The sequence below is a fragment of the Protopterus annectens genome, chromosome 3.part0 (genome assembly GCF_019279795.1).
Source record: "Protopterus annectens isolate FY-2018-M chromosome 3.part0, PAN1.0, whole genome shotgun sequence".
Lineage (NCBI taxonomy): Eukaryota > Metazoa > Chordata > Ceratodontiformes > Protopteridae > Protopterus > Protopterus annectens.
In genome coordinates this window covers 601,658,132-601,674,218 of record NC_056731.1, presented here as the reverse complement: position 1 = coordinate 601,674,218, position 16,087 = coordinate 601,658,132, and the positions used below count along the sequence as shown (strand labels likewise).

The 16,087-nt window shown below is 40.6% G+C and overlaps 1 protein-coding gene across 3 annotated transcripts in view; it reads right to left on the bottom strand.

Moving 5' to 3' along the window:
* Positions 1–16,087, bottom strand: part of ITGA9 (integrin subunit alpha 9) — a 5,160,704-nt gene that overhangs the window by 1,392,076 nt on the left and 3,752,541 nt on the right. For 2 of the 3 annotated variants that reach the window (XM_044065010.1, XM_044065009.1), the window contains one exon: positions 5,883–6,005. The exons of the other annotated variant lie outside the window; for it this stretch is intronic. In XM_044065010.1, coding sequence (XP_043920945.1) covers positions 5,883–6,005 — 123 coding nt within the window. The remainder of the gene's footprint in view (positions 1–5,882; positions 6,006–16,087) is intronic. 3 annotated transcript variants of the gene reach the window in all.

The following is a 16,087-nucleotide window of genomic DNA, read 5'->3' as shown; positions in this document are numbered from 1 at the left end:
AGGGAATGGAGTCCTCTACATCAGAATCCTCATAAGCAGAAAGGGGTTGCATGTCTTCATATTCAGATGCATCAGAGTCATCTGACTCCTGTTCTGACAAAACTACTGGGGACAGATCTCTTTTTCTTTTAGAAGGGGTAGCTTGGGTTCCCTGATAAGCATGATAAGGTCTTCCACCATTTTAAGTATTTGAGACTGAGGCAAGGAAGCAGGTGCCTGAGAGTGGGTCGTCATTTTCTTAGGTGTGGTTCATACCTTAGGCCTTAGAAATTCGGCCGTTATCGAAAGAATGATAGACACAAAAGAAGTCATTGGTTTGCGTAGGGAATCAGCAGTGCAAAGTACTTCCTCAGAAGCTGGTGCCTGCTCAGTGGCTCTGGACCCATCCAAGGGAGAGACAACTGCAGGATCCTTAGTCAAAGAAGAGTTTTGTGGCATAACAGACTCTGAAAGGGTCTTGTTAGTGGCCTGCAAATCCACAGAAGTGGGCATCAGGTGCTGTGAAAGCACCTCACTGAGGATCGAAGAACTAACAACTACTTTAACAGAAGTGTCATCAGTAGGTTTGGACCTGTGTGGTCTGTCTCTGTCTTTATCCTTACTTTTTTTGGAAGATATGCTGTTGGATAGCTTACCGAAGCCATATCAGAATTCGAGGACTGTAAGCGAAAATATCTAGCTACAATAAGGGCCCAATAATGTATAGTTCTGGCGTTGAACAAAGCACAAAAGCAACAGCGGGGGATGTTGTGGTCCGGGCCTAAGCAAGTGATGCAGTAAAAATGAAAGTCTTGGAGTGGTATTTGCTTTCCCCAGGTGAGACAATTGTTAACTTTTTCTGACATCTGTTAGAGCAAGAAAAAAGGATCCAAGACTTCAGCTTCAGTTTGAAAGATGAAACTCAGGTAGCGGCTGACCGGCACTCATGCGAACTGCTTCTACTTCAGGCTCCGCGGCAAGAAAGACTCATGTAATGGCATCGGCTGCCTTACTTCATACTACTGACATCATTCCTGAAGCAACCCCCCTTGACTCCGACTCTGTCTCCTGAAAAGGAGAAGATTTTGTTTTCCTCTGGAAGGAATTCAAAAATGGAAAAAGAGCCGTTTCAGTACATGTAGGCTTACCATAATTCTTTGTATGTAAAAGAGGATGAAAAAATGTGCTGCTACCAGCACATATTATTTCATCCTCTCAGGTTGAAGAGCAAAAAAAAAGGTCTTTACTCAACCTAAGAGGATGAAATAATATGTGTATTTCATCCTCTTTCTACTCTTAGTTGAAGAGCAAAAAAAAAAAAAAAAAAGGTCCGTGTTTGGGGATTTTTGATTGGCCCGCATGCCGGTAAATGAGCCAATCAAAACCTCGAACAATGGACCCTCTTCTGCTCAATGCGGAACATCAAGCAGTTCCGTATTGAACAGAGCTCCGCTTTTTGATTGGCTCATATACCAGTATACGAGCCAATCAAAAACGCGTGCAGCATACCCTCTTCTGTTCAATGCGGAACACCAAGCTTGATGTTCCTCATTGAACAGAGCTCCACTTTTTGATTGGCTCGTAAATCGGTATATGAGCCAATCAAAAAAAAAAAAAAAAAAGGCGGAGAAAAAACTCTGAAATAGTGATGTCTGCTTTTTGAAAATTCTGAGATTTGTCCGGGTTTTAAAACTCGGACAAATTGCACAATTTTCAAAAACTGCCCGGACAGGAGCCCAAAAAAGAGGACGTGTCCGGGGAAACCCAAATGTATGGTAACCTTAAGTACATGGGTATTCAAAATAAATAAATACTCTTTGGCAGAAACAAAGATTTTCTAGGACATCACCAAGAAGTAATATGCCAGGATTTCTACCTAAATGCCTGCTTATAAGGTAAAATATAGTTCGACCCATGGGATGAACCAGAGTACAGACAAGTCAGTTGTAATGGCAGTAAATGGGGTGAATTAATAGAAGCTAAAAACTGAGACAGAAGGGAAAATAATGGGACAGGTTAACAACTTCATGTATCTGAGAGGGGTGGCTGAGGAGAAGGAAAGATTGAATGAGATCAGAGCTAGAATTGAAGTGTCAGAACAATTAGGCTGGAATGCAATACTTAACCAGGGCATGTGTCTGTGGATAAGAACAGTCAAACCATAATTAAAACAGCTAACATGCACCAAATTGAATGGTGTATCAAAACAGAATTTATTAGCACATAAGAAATAAATTAACTTAATTTCTAGTAGGCATCAATCAATACAAATGATCCTGCTGTACTGCATGAATGTCACTAAAACATTAAATTATTTACAGCAGTTCCTAGCAATATGGTAACGTATGCAATATACCAATTAGTCAGTGTCCAATCTATACTTAAGTGTTGTGGTCCTCAATAGGCTCTGTGAAATGGTCCTGCATTCTCTATCCATTCTCTTTTGGACACCCACAAAACTGATGACCATGACTCCTAGTACTTGGATGTTGGCTCCTCTTGTAGGCTAAAGTCCAGTTCATTTGCAGGGAATCATGATAAAATGCCCCTGTCCAACGCACTTTCCCTTCACTGAGAATGGAGCTAACTTTTTGACTTTGCTAGTCTTGGACTGGCAAGATGAAATACCGCAGTCACTGGTTCCTTTTCCTGAGTGTATATGACAGTGTCAATCCTTCTGCAGGGCCTTTTCAGTATCTGTCTGTTTGATCATTGCCAGCAAACAGCAGGCAAGTGTGACTGCTCCAACGTCTGACTGAACCAAAATGACTTGGATTGAAAGTAACTGAGTTCAGTTCTATTGCAGTATACATCTTTCTAAGACAAAGACTTCAGAATTTTCTTTTCTTTGTATCTGCAGTTGATGAAACCCAACCTTTGCCTTAGGTGTTTATATTACCTCAGTATGTATCTCTTTAATTAATAACAACACATCATGAAAGAGGAGTGAAGTGCAGATATAATTTTCTTTACATCCTGTGAGTTTATTACACCTTACTGACCTCTTGTCTCCTTAACGTCTGAGAAGCAGAATGACACATAGTTTCATGTATCAGCTCGGACATTTTATGTGTTGATGGTGCCTTTTGGTCTGTGCTGAAGACAGATACTCAGTTACTCCGTTTAGATGTTTAGATTTTTTTAGTAACACTGTTTCTGAATATTCCAGAGTCCTCTTTACTCGGAAAACAAACCTTAATTACATGCCTTTTGCTGAAGCCTGGACACATCTTTTAAATGCCCTCTATATTCACCATTTTTTTGTACACGCCATTACATGATATGCCAGGAAAACAGCAAGATTAACACACAGCAATATATGAAGGCAAAATTAATAAATGCAATCAAGACATGGCATCAACAACAATAACATATAGCAATAACAGTAATACTAATGATAACTATGGCTAGCAATAGCAGTAATATATACATGTATTTTCCTTTTCAATCAGAAGGATTATTCTCATTCCTACAAGAGGAGAGCAGCCAACTGGCACAGTTTCAGGGGAAGAGTGTGACACAAGAATCCCAAAAAAGCTGAAAAGTAAGGTGTGAAAAACAGTATTATGATACTACTGTATGGTACAGAAACCTTGGCAGTGAAGGCAGAGCAGTGGAGAAAGCGAAAGGTGATGGAGAAGAAGTGTCTGAAACTAGTGGTAGGATGCACACTGTGCAACACATGAAGAAATGAGGACACCAGAGTAGAAGTCTAAGTCATTCCAATTGCAGAAAAAGTCAAAGAAAACAAAGTGTGCTTGTTTGGGTGGATGTGCAAGAAAGCACAAGACAATCTGATGAAGAAGTTTTGGGACAGACAGGACATAGCCAGGAGGAAACAAGGGCATCCAGCAATGAGGTGGATTCAGTAGAGAAGTCCTGCAACAGTTGGACATGATTGTAGAAGAAGGTAGGAGTGTGGCACTGATTTGAGAGCAATGGTGATAGTTGACATGACACCCTGACCTCATGTAGAAAATGGGAGGAAATGTGGGGGTTGATGATGATGATGATTATAATTTTGATGGGAGACATCTGAATCTGATGGCTGGCCTTGCACAGGTTGAAGAATTGAATAAAAGACAAAGTCTTGCAACAGTCTGTTATGAGTCTTGGATGGGAAACTGGAAGGTGTTTAGTAAATGAACTTGCTCATGTCCTGGTCAGAGGCAGATGGGGGGAGCTCTTAGATTTTGGTGTGGCCACCTCTGAGGACTAGATTTGTGTATGGGTCTCCTGGATCTCTAGCTTTATTCTACAGATGTTCTCTTGTACAAGATCAAGATGACCTGTCCTTTCCCTCAAGGCAGCTATATAGGCATTAAAACCAGATGCCCTTGGACAGGCATCCACACTGACTGGCATGGTTGAGGTTTTGGCTGAGGAGCATTTGCAAAGAGTCAGTGATATAGTTGCATCCAAAGGGGGCCAAAGTAGGCACCATTGTCAAACACTGCACAAGCATCTCACTGGAATGAGAGAACATCTGAGTCCTGTTTGAGGTTCTCCTGCTTCTTGTTACTACTTTAACTTCTGAATTCTCCATAAGCATTTTCTTTTTAGAATGGAACATCTATAAACAATGGCTGTAGTCATGTAGATGACATAGCAACCTGGGACAAGGATTCAAGCTTTCCCTTGCCCAAATAACTTTTCAGCAATAGTTCACTTCATCCTATAGTCTTTTTTTTAAATAAACCCAGCAGAAATGCCAAATCACGGTCTGGCACTAAACATAAAAGACACTGCATGTAAAATCCTTATGGAGAATTTGTTTATTACATGCACACTTAACAGATTTTATCAATTGTCCACTGTTCAGATTTTTGCAGAATGTCCAGATTTTTGTCTCATATTTGTGGTCTTTTCATCATAAAATTTGTGATTTTCTAGCAAATTATTGAGATATGAAGTCGCTAAATTATACTAAATAATGACAGCCATTTAAGTTTCAGAATTCATAGCCTTCATAAAATGCATAATAATATAAAACCTATTATTCTAGCAACTTTCTAGTTTATAGGAGCAATTTCTAAAATCTGTCCCTTTTTTTCGGCCTTTGTCCCGCCATTACTTCCGGCTTTGTCCAGATTTCTTGTGTTGAGAGGTTGAGAGGTATGGAAGACATATATTAAAGTGACTGCAAAATACAATGTCAACAATGTAACAATGTCCAAACATACAAGGAAAAGCATCCCAAACATGTTCTGGTTAGCTGGGCTAGACCAATGGCCTATACACACTGCTGAAGAAAAACCCAAACTGTAGCAAGGAAGAACTTAGGATGGCAAATATGGATGCCAGCTGTATATAAGGAGTGTACTTATGTCTCTGCATGCTGGCACCCATCTGATAAAGAATGGGAGGAATGCACAACTCTGATAGTCAGAACAGATGTTTGGCCATCTGAAATGTAAGCCCCAGGTATAAGGATGATTGCAAGGGTGATCCATATAATGAATATCAAATACTATGAAGACATCTAACACACCAAGAAGTGCATGAGATATGAAGATATATTACTCAGCCTTCCGTAAATGGCATAATGGATTATTCTAATATGCAGAAAGATGACTAGTAGAATTGTGAATTTTCTTTTACCTGTCAGATGATAAAATAATGCAAATTTATGTCTGTTATTTGGGGTGCCCAAATGGACATTAGCCAAAGTTTCATTGATGAGCAAAATGCCTCTAACAGGAAATGTTAACTTAAGGCTTTTGTATTGTTATCACTTGCACCCCCTCCACTCACACACACATCAATGTCCACAGAATAGGATGAAACACATCATTTAACAATAGTTTTCTATAAGCCTAGGATAAAACGGCACACACACACACACACACACTCACACACATATATATATATATATATATATATATATATATAAAAATCCTTACCAGCACTTTCCGGCCAGACTTTTTAAAGAATGCAGAGATGGTATGGAAGATATTATCATTTTCCTGAGGGACAACACAGGGTGTTGGGTTCACATGGAATGAACAACTTTGTCCTTCACCAACCTGTGGGGACATAAACAGAGCATGACTCACCACCATAATATTTTTATATAGCTGAGAAATCTGTCCTGCTATTTAATAAACATTAATTCACTCGCTCATTAACTGCTTAAAGCAATGTAGGGTCATGGGGACATTAGAGCTTATCCCAGGACTCAATGAGCACAAGGCACAGTATCCCAGCTTGCCTAAGATGCATCTCTGGGAGGGGGAGTAAATCAGAACACTATGTGGAAAACTATGGACACACAGTGAAGCAGTGTACACTACACTCAAGGCAACCTTAGCCAAGTGTGGAACTAGAGAGTGAACAGTGAGGAGGCAGCAACATTAACCACCATGCCATTAGGTAGACATGGATAGCCAAGTTCCTTTTGTTTTCCATTTACTATTATATTTAAAAGTATATTATATTTACACGTGCAACAGTACTGCTGCCATTTTGTCATTGTCACGTCTGTATCACTGGCTTGAATCATGACTAGAAATGGTCCATATGAAACAATTCACTTACTAGTTAATTAGAAGATAAATAAAACTGCATTCAGAGGGCTGGTAAAATGGTGAGGTAATTAGCATTGCTGCCTCACAATCCTTTGTGCTTCAGTTAGATAACAGACTGAGTACCATCTGTGTGAAGTTTGCATGCCTTCCTTATGCCCACTTTTTTCCTACATCAAAAAGACATAGCATAGAAAATCTGGCATTCCTACAAAGTGCCCAAGGTGTGCAATCAGTGAATGAGTCAGTATGCATCCAAGTGTGCGTGTGCGCTAGAGACTGGTATCTTATTCAGGATTAGTTTCTCTGCCTTAAACCCATTGAGGGCAGTGGGATAAGCTACTGCTTTTCTGTGACCTTAAACTGGACAAATCATGTATTGCAGACTTAAGGAATGAATGAATGAAGGAAGGAAGGAGTTAAGATTATTAACTGTGCTGCACAGCCTAGCTACTTCAAAGGCAGCCTTCCATAAATGGCATCTGCAAACACAAAATTCAACAAATCCAAAAAATTCCAATAATGGTAAATAAAATAAAAATCAATAAAAAGTTTATAAAACATCTTTGTTCTACAATTAAACACAATAAAGTAATAAGCACGGTCATACCCACAATGCCCCATCCTCATGCCACATCTTACATGCTTCGCATACTAATCCAATTAATACCTCAAAGGTCTATTTTTTAGAAGATGTTGATTTGTAGCATTTGTTTTTCACTGTCGACTCAAATCTGACTTCTATAATGACCTTAAGGAACAGATGCTGCCATCTGTAGCACAGTGGTGCAGTGGTTAATGTTGCCTCACAGCAAGAGGTTCTCTGGTTCAGTTCTCAGCTGGGGTTCCTTCTGTGTGAAGTTTGCATGCTCTCCCCGCATTTGCGTGAGTTTCCTCTTGGTACTCCGGCTTCCTCCCACATTCTAAAGACATGCATCTGGAGCGTTTCTCCCCGGGCCTCTGCTGAAAATAGGCTCTGTTCTAGTTGGACTTTCCTAGTCAACAAATGTTAAATAAATAAATAAATACTTGGAAAGTAGAGAACAGAAGTAGATTGACAGGCTTTTCTTTCCTATCACTCACACTTTGCATATACACCTATGGATAATTTAGAGTCACAGTCTGCAGAGTTCCTAGAGCAGCAGAGACCAGAAAAGACAAACTTTCCAGATTCTAAGTATTTTTTTCTGCATTTTCGACTTTTTAAGCCTTTCGATTGCTATTTCTGCCTGTTTTATTCTGCTATTACCTGTTTTTACTGTTTTTAATAGCTTGAATTGTTTGTTGCACTTGCTTGTTTAAGTTTTGCTTAAAAGTTAAACAACAGGCTAATACACTCAAGTGTACTAGCTTTTGATAGCATTTAGTCGAAAAACACAGCATTTATTGTATTTTCTGCTTATCTGAAAAAAAAACTTGAAAAAACAAAAAAATACTCTTGTTTTCCATACTTTCCTAATAGTTTGTTCCAGTGATCAGATTTGCTGATCCCTGGGCTTTGTCTTGGTTCCTGTGTTTCTCCATTTTCCTTGTTTGGTCAAGGGGTAGTTTCTTTACTCACTAGTGGGAGTAGGGAGTACTGAGCTGCCTGTTTGTCCTCAGAGGAGTGGTTTAAGGCAGTAACTTGTAGTTTATTGGCCATTTTGGGTCATTTCCTGTCTTTTCCAGCCCCTGCTATAAAGCACGCTTTGGCGGGCTTTTCTGGCTATAGAGAACTCAGCACAGCTCCTCGTGGTGTCCAGCAGAGTTCCTAGAGCAGCAGAGACCAGAAAAGACAAACTTTCCAGATTCTAAGTATTTTTTCTGCATTTTCGACTTTTTAAGCCTTTCGATTGCTATTTCTGCCTGTTTTATTCTGCTATTACCTGTTTTTACTGTTTTTAATAGCTTGAATTGTTTGTTGCACTTGCTTGTTTAAGTTTTGCTTAAAAGTTAAACAACAGGCTAATACACTCAAGTGTACTAGCTTTTGATAGCATTTAGTCGAAAAACACAGCATTTATTGTATTTTCTGCTTATCTGAAAAAAAAACTTGAAAAAAAAAAAAAATACTCTTGTTTTCCATACTTTCCTAATAGTTTGTTCCAGTGATCAGATTTGCTGATCCCTGGGCTTTGTCTTAGTTCCTGTGTTTCTCCATTTTCCTTGTTTGGTCAAGGGGTAGTTTCTTTACTCACTAGTGGGAGTAGGGAGTACTGAGCTGCCTGTTTGTCCTCAGAGGAGTGGTTTAAGGCAGTAACTTGTAGTTTATTGGCCATTTTGGGTCATTTCCTGTCTTTTCCAGCCCCTGCTATAAAGCACGCTTTGGCGGGCTTTTCTGGCTATAGAGAACTCAGCACAGCTCCTCGTGGTGTCCAGCAGAGTTCCTAGAGCAGCAGAGACCAGAAAAGACAAACTTTCCAGATTCTAAGTATTTTTTCTGCATTTTCGACTTTTTAAGCCTTTCGATTGCTATTTCTGCCTGTTTTATTCTGCTATTACCTGTTTTTACTGTTTTTAATAGCTTGAATTGTTTGTTGCACTTGCTTGTTTAAGTTTTGCTTAAAAGTTAAACAACAGGCTAATACACTCAAGTGTACTAGCTTTTGATAGCATTTAGTCGAAAAACACAGCATTTATTGTATTTTCTGCTTATCTGAAAAAAAACAAAAAAAATACTCTTGTTTTCCATACTTTCCTAATAGTTTGTTCCAGTGATCAGATTTGCTGATCCCTGGGCTTTGTCTTGGTTCCTGTGTTTCTCCATTTTCCTTGTTTGGTCAAGGGGTAGTTTCTTTACTCACTAGTGGGAGTAGGGAGTACTGAGCTGCCTGTTTGTCCTCAGAGGAGTGGTTTAAGGCAGTAACTTGTAGTTTATTGGCCATTTTGGGTCATTTCCTGTCTTTTCCAGCCCCCTGCTATAAAGCACGCTTTGGCGGCTTTTCTGGCTATAGAGAACTCAGCACAGCTCCTCGTGGTGTCCAGCAGAGTTCCTAGAGCAGCAGAGACCAGAAAAGACAAACTTTCCAGATTCTAAGTATTTTTTCTGCATTTTCGACTTTTTAAGCCTTTCGATTGCTATTTCTGCCTGTTTTATTCTGCTATTACCTGTTTTACTGTTTTTAATAGCTTGAATTGTTTGTTGCACTTGCTTGTTTAAGTTTTGCTTAAAAGTTAAACAACAGGCTAATACACTCAAGTGTACTAGCTTTTGATAGCATTTAGTCGAAAAACACAGCATTTATTGTATTTTCTGCTTATCTGAAAAAAAAACTTGAAAAAAAAAAATACTCTTGTTTTCCATACTTTCCTAATAGTTTGTTCCAGTGATCAGATTTGCTGATCCCTGGGCTTTGTCTTGGTTCCTGTGTTTCTCCATTTTCCTTGTTTGGTCAAGGGGTAGTTTCTTTACTCACTAGTGGGAGTAGGGAGTACTGAGCTGCCTGTTTGTCCTCAGAGGAGTGGTTTAAGGCAGTAACTTGTAGTTTATTGGCCATTTTGGGTCATTTCCTGTCTTTTCCAGCCCCCTGCTATAAAGCACGCTTTGGCGGGCTTTTCTGGCTATAGAGAACTCAGCACAGCTCCTCGTGGTGTCCAGCGGAGTTCCTAGAGCAGCAGAGACCAGAAAAGACAAACTTTCCAGATTCTAAGTATTTTTTTCTGCATTTTCGACTTTTTAAGCCTTTCGATTGCTATTTCTGCCTGTTTTATTCTGCTATTACCTGTTTTACTGTTTTTAATAGCTTGAATTGTTTGTTGCACTTGCTTGTTTAAGTTTTGCTTAAAAGTTAAACAACAGGCTAATACACTCAAGTGTACTAGCTTTTGATAGCATTTAGTCGAAAAACACAGCATTTATTGTATTTTCTGCTTATCTGAAAAAAAAACTTGAAAAAACCCCAAAAAAATACTCTTGTTTTCCATACTTTCCTAATAGTTTGTTCCAGTGATCAGATTTGCTGATCCCTGGGCTTTGTCTTGGTTCCTGTGTTTCTCCATTTTCCTTGTTTGGTCAAGGGGTAGTTTCTTTACTCACTAGTGGGAGTAGGGAGTACTGAGCTGCCTGTTTGTCCTCAGAGGAGTGGTTTAAGGCAGTAACTTGTAGTTTATTGGCCATTTTGGGTCATTTCCTGTCTTTTCCAGCCCCCTGCTATAAAGCACGCTTTGGCGGGCTTTTCTGGCTATAGAGAACTCAGCACAGCTCCTCGTGGTGTCCAGCGGAGTTCCTAGAGCAGCAGAGACCAGAAAAGACAAACTTTCCAGATTCTAAGTATTTTTTTCTGCATTTTCGACTTTTTAAGCCTTTCGATTGCTATTTCTGCCTGTTTTATTCTGCTATTACCTGTTTTACTGTTTTTAATAGCTTGAATTGTTTGTTGCACTTGCTTGTTTAAGTTTTGCTTAAAAGTTAAACAACAGGCTAATACACTCAAGTGTACTAGCTTTTGATAGCATTTAGTCGAAAAACACAGCATTTATTGTATTTTCTGCTTATCTGAAAAAAAACTTGAAAAAAACAAAAAAATACTCTTGTTTTCCATACTTTCCTAATAGTTTGTTCCAGTGATCAGATTTGCTGATCCCTGGGCTTTGTCTTAGTTCCTGTGTTTCTCCATTTTCCTTGTTTGGTCAAGGGGTAGTTTCTTTACTCACTAGTGGGAGTAGGGAGTACTGAGCTGCCTGTTTGTCCTCAGAGGAGTGGTTTAAGGCAGTAACTTGTAGTTTATTGGCCATTTTGGGTCATTTCCTGTCTTTTCCAGCCCCCTGCTATAAAGCACGCTTTGGCGGGCTTTTCTGGCTATAGAGAACTCAGCACAGCTCCTCGTGGTGTCCAGCGGAGTTCCTAGAGCAGCAGAGACCAGAAAAGACAAACTTTCCAGATTCTAAGTATTTTTTTCTGCATTTTCGACTTTTTAAGCCTTTCGATTGCTATTTCTGCCTGTTTTATTCTGCTATTACCTGTTTTTACTGTTTTTAATAGCTTGAATTGTTTGTTGCACTTGCTTGTTTAAGTTTTGCTTAAAAGTTAAACAACAGGCTAATACACTCAAGTGTACTAGCTTTTGATAGCATTTAGTCGAAAAACACAGCATTTATTGTATTTTCTGCTTATCTGAAAAAAAAACTTGAAAAAAAACAAAAAAAATACTCTTGTTTTCCATACTTTCCTAATAGTTTGTTCCAGTGATCAGATTTGCTGATCCCTGGGCTTTGTCTTGGTTCCTGTGTTTCTCCATTTTCCTTGTTTGGTCAAGGGGTAGTTTCTTTACTCACTAGTGGGAGTAGGGAGTACTGAGCTGCCTGTTTGTCCTCAGAGGAGTGGTTTAAGGCAGTAACTTGTAGTTTATTGGCCATTTTGGGTCATTTCCTGTCTTTTCCAGCCCCCTGCTATAAAGCACGCTTTGGCGGGCTTTTCTGGCTATAGAGAACTCAGCACAGCTCCTCGTGGTGTCCAGCGGAGTTCCTAGAGCAGCAGAGACCAGAAAAGACAAACTTTCCAGATTCTAAGTATTTTTTTCTGCATTTTCGACTTTTTAAGCCTTTCGATTGCTATTTCTGCCTGTTTTATTCTGCTATTACCTGTTTTTACTGTTTTTAATAGCTTGAATTGTTTGTTGCACTTGCTTGTTTAAGTTTTGCTTAAAAGTTAAACAACAGGCTAATACACTCAAGTGTACTAGCTTTTGATAGCATTTAGTCGAAAAACACAGCATTTATTGTATTTTCTGCTTATCTGAAAAAAAAACTTGAAAAAAAACAAAAAAAAATACTCTTGTTTTCCATACTTTCCTAATAGTTTGTTCCAGTGATCAGATTTGCTGATCCCTGGGCTTTGTCTTGGTTCCTGTGTTTCTCCATTTTCCTTGTTTGGTCAAGGGGTAGTTTCTTTACTCACTAGTGGGAGTAGGGAGTACTGAGCTGCCTGTTTGTCCTCAGAGGAGTGGTTTAAGGCAGTAACTTGTAGTTTATTGGCCATTTTGGGTCATTTCCTGTCTTTTCCAGCCCCCTGCTATAAAGCACGCTTTGGCGGGCTTTTCTGGCTATAGAGAACTCAGCACAGCTCCTCGTGGTGTCCAGCAGAGTTCCTAGAGCAGCAGAGACCAGAAAAGACAAACTTTCCAGATTCTAAGTATTTTTTCTGCATTTTCGACTTTTTAAGCCTTTCGATTGCTATTTCTGCCTGTTTTATTCTGCTATTACCTAATTTTACTGTTTTTAATAGCTTGAATTGTTTGTTGCACTTGCTTGTTTAAGTTTTGCTTAAAAGTTAAACAACAGGCTAATACACTCAAGTGTACTAGCTTTTGATAGCATTTAGTCGAAAAACACAGCATTTATTGTATTTTCTGCTTATCTGAAAAAAAAACTTGAAAAAAAAAAAAATACTCTTGTTTTCCATACTTTCCTAATAGTTTGTTCCAGTGATCAGATTTGCTGATCCCTGGGCTTTGTCTTGGTTCCTGTGTTTCTCCATTTTCCTTGTTTGGTCAAGGGGTAGTTTCTTTACTCACTAGTGGGAGTAGGGAGTACTGAGCTGCCTGTTTGTCCTCAGAGGAGTGGTTTAAGGCAGTAACTTGTAGTTTATTGGCCATTTTGGTCATTTCCTGTCTTTTCCAGCCCCCTGCTATAAAGCACGCTTTAGCGTGCATGAGCGCGATTTAGCGCAATTTAGCGTGGAGTTGCCACTGTTGCACACTAGGGCAGCGCCGGTTAAGCAGGTTTAAACTATTCGGGCTACCTAAAGTCCACTCTTCAAATTTTCCCTTAAAACTACCTTCCTCGAACTATACTACTGATCTAATCAGCGTATCCTATAACTAAAAAGATCATCTCTACTTGACTCCAAGTAGACTATTCTCTATCTGTTAAACCTAGCACTTGCTCCTACAGTACTTATTACCTTGATACGGCACTCTTATAGATAGCACCCCAAAAAGGCAAACCCCCATTTCTCGGTCACCCACGTCCCCGGAATCTCTTTTAAAGTTTTTGTCTAGTCCTTCTAGCATGTCGAGGGATCAGTTGCTAGTGTCCTCTCCTGCTCAGCTGGTGAACCTGGGAATATTGAGGCAATGTTACAATTGCCTCATGTACACAGACAACCCTCTCCTCCTCCCACAAAACACAAATACATGCGAGAGATGCAACTATACGGCCAAACTGGAGGCTGAGCTCTCTCAACATAGGACTGGCAAGATCAGTCAGGAGGAGAAGGTTACCACACACACTATAGACCCAGTCTCACATAGTACCATCACAACCTCAAATCATACACATAAACACACAAAGACATACTCGGAGGCTCTGATCAAAAATCTACCAAAACAGCAGAGGCCACCAAAGCAGACACCCAAACAACCACCACCTCAGAACACAACACCTGCAACACATAGACCTCACAGTCAGAGCGTCAAACAGTCACAGCCCTTAAGGCCAAACACAATGCCAGACACACTAGTCATTGGCGACTCCATAGTCATACACACTGACGTCCCGCTCACCAGACTGAGTAAGGAGAAGGTCACAGTAAGCTGCCTGTCGGGCGCTAGAATCCGCCACATAACACAAGCACTCAGGTCTCTCAACAGCAGGTACAAATACGACTCAGTCATTGTCCACGCTGGTGTAAACGACCTGAGACGTACCTCCTTGGACTACATGAAAAGAGACATTGAGGAGCTCTCTGATTATGTAGCCCAGGCAGGCATGACCCTGACCTTGAGCAGTATCCTACCTTCACCAAGAATGATGCCACAATACAGAGATAAGATGATCAGCTTTAACAATTGGCTTAAACTCTGGTGTCATTCAAAGGGGATCCAATGTCTGTCTGCCTGGGATGACATGCTGGACAAGCCACGCTGCTTCGCAAGGGACGGCTTGCACCTGTCACCCTGGGATTCCGGATATTGGCAAAGGCTCTTGCCACCCCATAGTGCCTTTTTAGGCAAGGCTCAAATTCTAAACCTACCACCCTAGAACACAAAAAGGAAAAACTAAGGGTAATGCTGCTCAATGCCAGAAGTCTAAATCTCAAAATGCATGCACTCGAGGCCCTTCTCAGTATGGAGAACATCGATGTCTGTGCAGTGACAGAAACCTGGTTCAAGGCTCCTGAGAGTACCCCAGCACTATCAGGTTTTACCTCATATCATGTTCCGGCCCAAAATCCGGACAATACCAAGAAAGGAGGGGGGGTATCCATATTCATCAAGGACACCCACACCTCAAGACTGGTGGCAACGCATGATGCATCGGAGACCATCCAGGTGCAATTAACCATAGGCAAGACTGCTCTGCAAATTGTAGCATGTTACAGGCCACCCTCACAAACTCAGGAACCTCACATGGCCTTCCTGAAAACACTAGAGGGGATAAATGTATCACCAAACACCATCATACTAGGTGACTTCAATTACCCTAATATAGACTGGGAACACTACTCAAGCCCAAACACCCTAGCCCAAAAGTTCCTGGAATTCATAAACTCAAATGCCATGGAACAACTAGTCACCATCCCCACAAGAGGAGAAAACATACTTGATCTCATCATCACGAACATGGGAGCACAATGTTCAACACCGGAAGTATACCCCTCACTGGTGAGATCAGATCACAAACTAATCTCGCTGGAGGTCCTCATCCCACCCCCACCTGAAATAAAAAAGACCACAGTAAAGAACTTCTTGAAAGCTGACTTCACACTTCTAAAGACTAGTGTGGTCTCCTTTAAGGCCCCCGAGCCGGCGGAAAACAGTACTCAAGCCGCTGAATCACTTACAAATGCCTTCTACCAGCACCTGCAGGACTGCATGGATAAGGCAATCCCAAGCAAAACAAAGACTCTTTGTACCAAAGGCAAGCGTCCAGTCTGGTGGACCCCAGCCATAAACAAACTCTACAACAAAAGGAGGAAGCTACTACAAGATAGAGCAAAATACTTAAAAGGTAAGACACCCTTGATCACTATAAGTAAAAAACTAAGAGTTCTCATAAAATCATCCAAAGCAAATTTTGAGAGAAAAATAGCTAAAGACTCAAAAGACAATCATAAGGCCTTCTTTAGCTATGTTAGAAACCTGGGAGGAAACTCCCAGATATGTTCAGAACTAGTTCAAAATGATGTGAAGATTACTGATCCTACAGACATTGCCAACATACTGGCTGACAGGTTCAGTGCAAACTTCTCCCCCCCCCAAAAGGAGAGATATCTATACCAAGCGATTGCAGCCTCCCAAACATCTCCAACGCCCAAGTGAGAACTGCTCTCTCCAAAGCAAAAAACACAGCATCCATGGGACCTGATGGTGTCCCCGGCTGTGTGCTCCACGAACTCAACGAGGAATTAAACCCACAGCTAGGACAGCTGTTTAATCATAGTCTTACCTCTGGATACGCACTCCAGGAGTGGCGCACTGCAACTGTGGTCCCACTTCACAAAGGCGGTGCCTCCACCGACCCTGGAAATTACCGCCCATTAGCTTGACAAGCCTTATCTGCAAAGCCATGGAGAGGATCATAATGGACCTCATAAATAAAGACATAGGGAACTTGCAGACTTTGGATCCATCCCAGTTTGGCTTTGTCAAAGGCAGATCATGCCT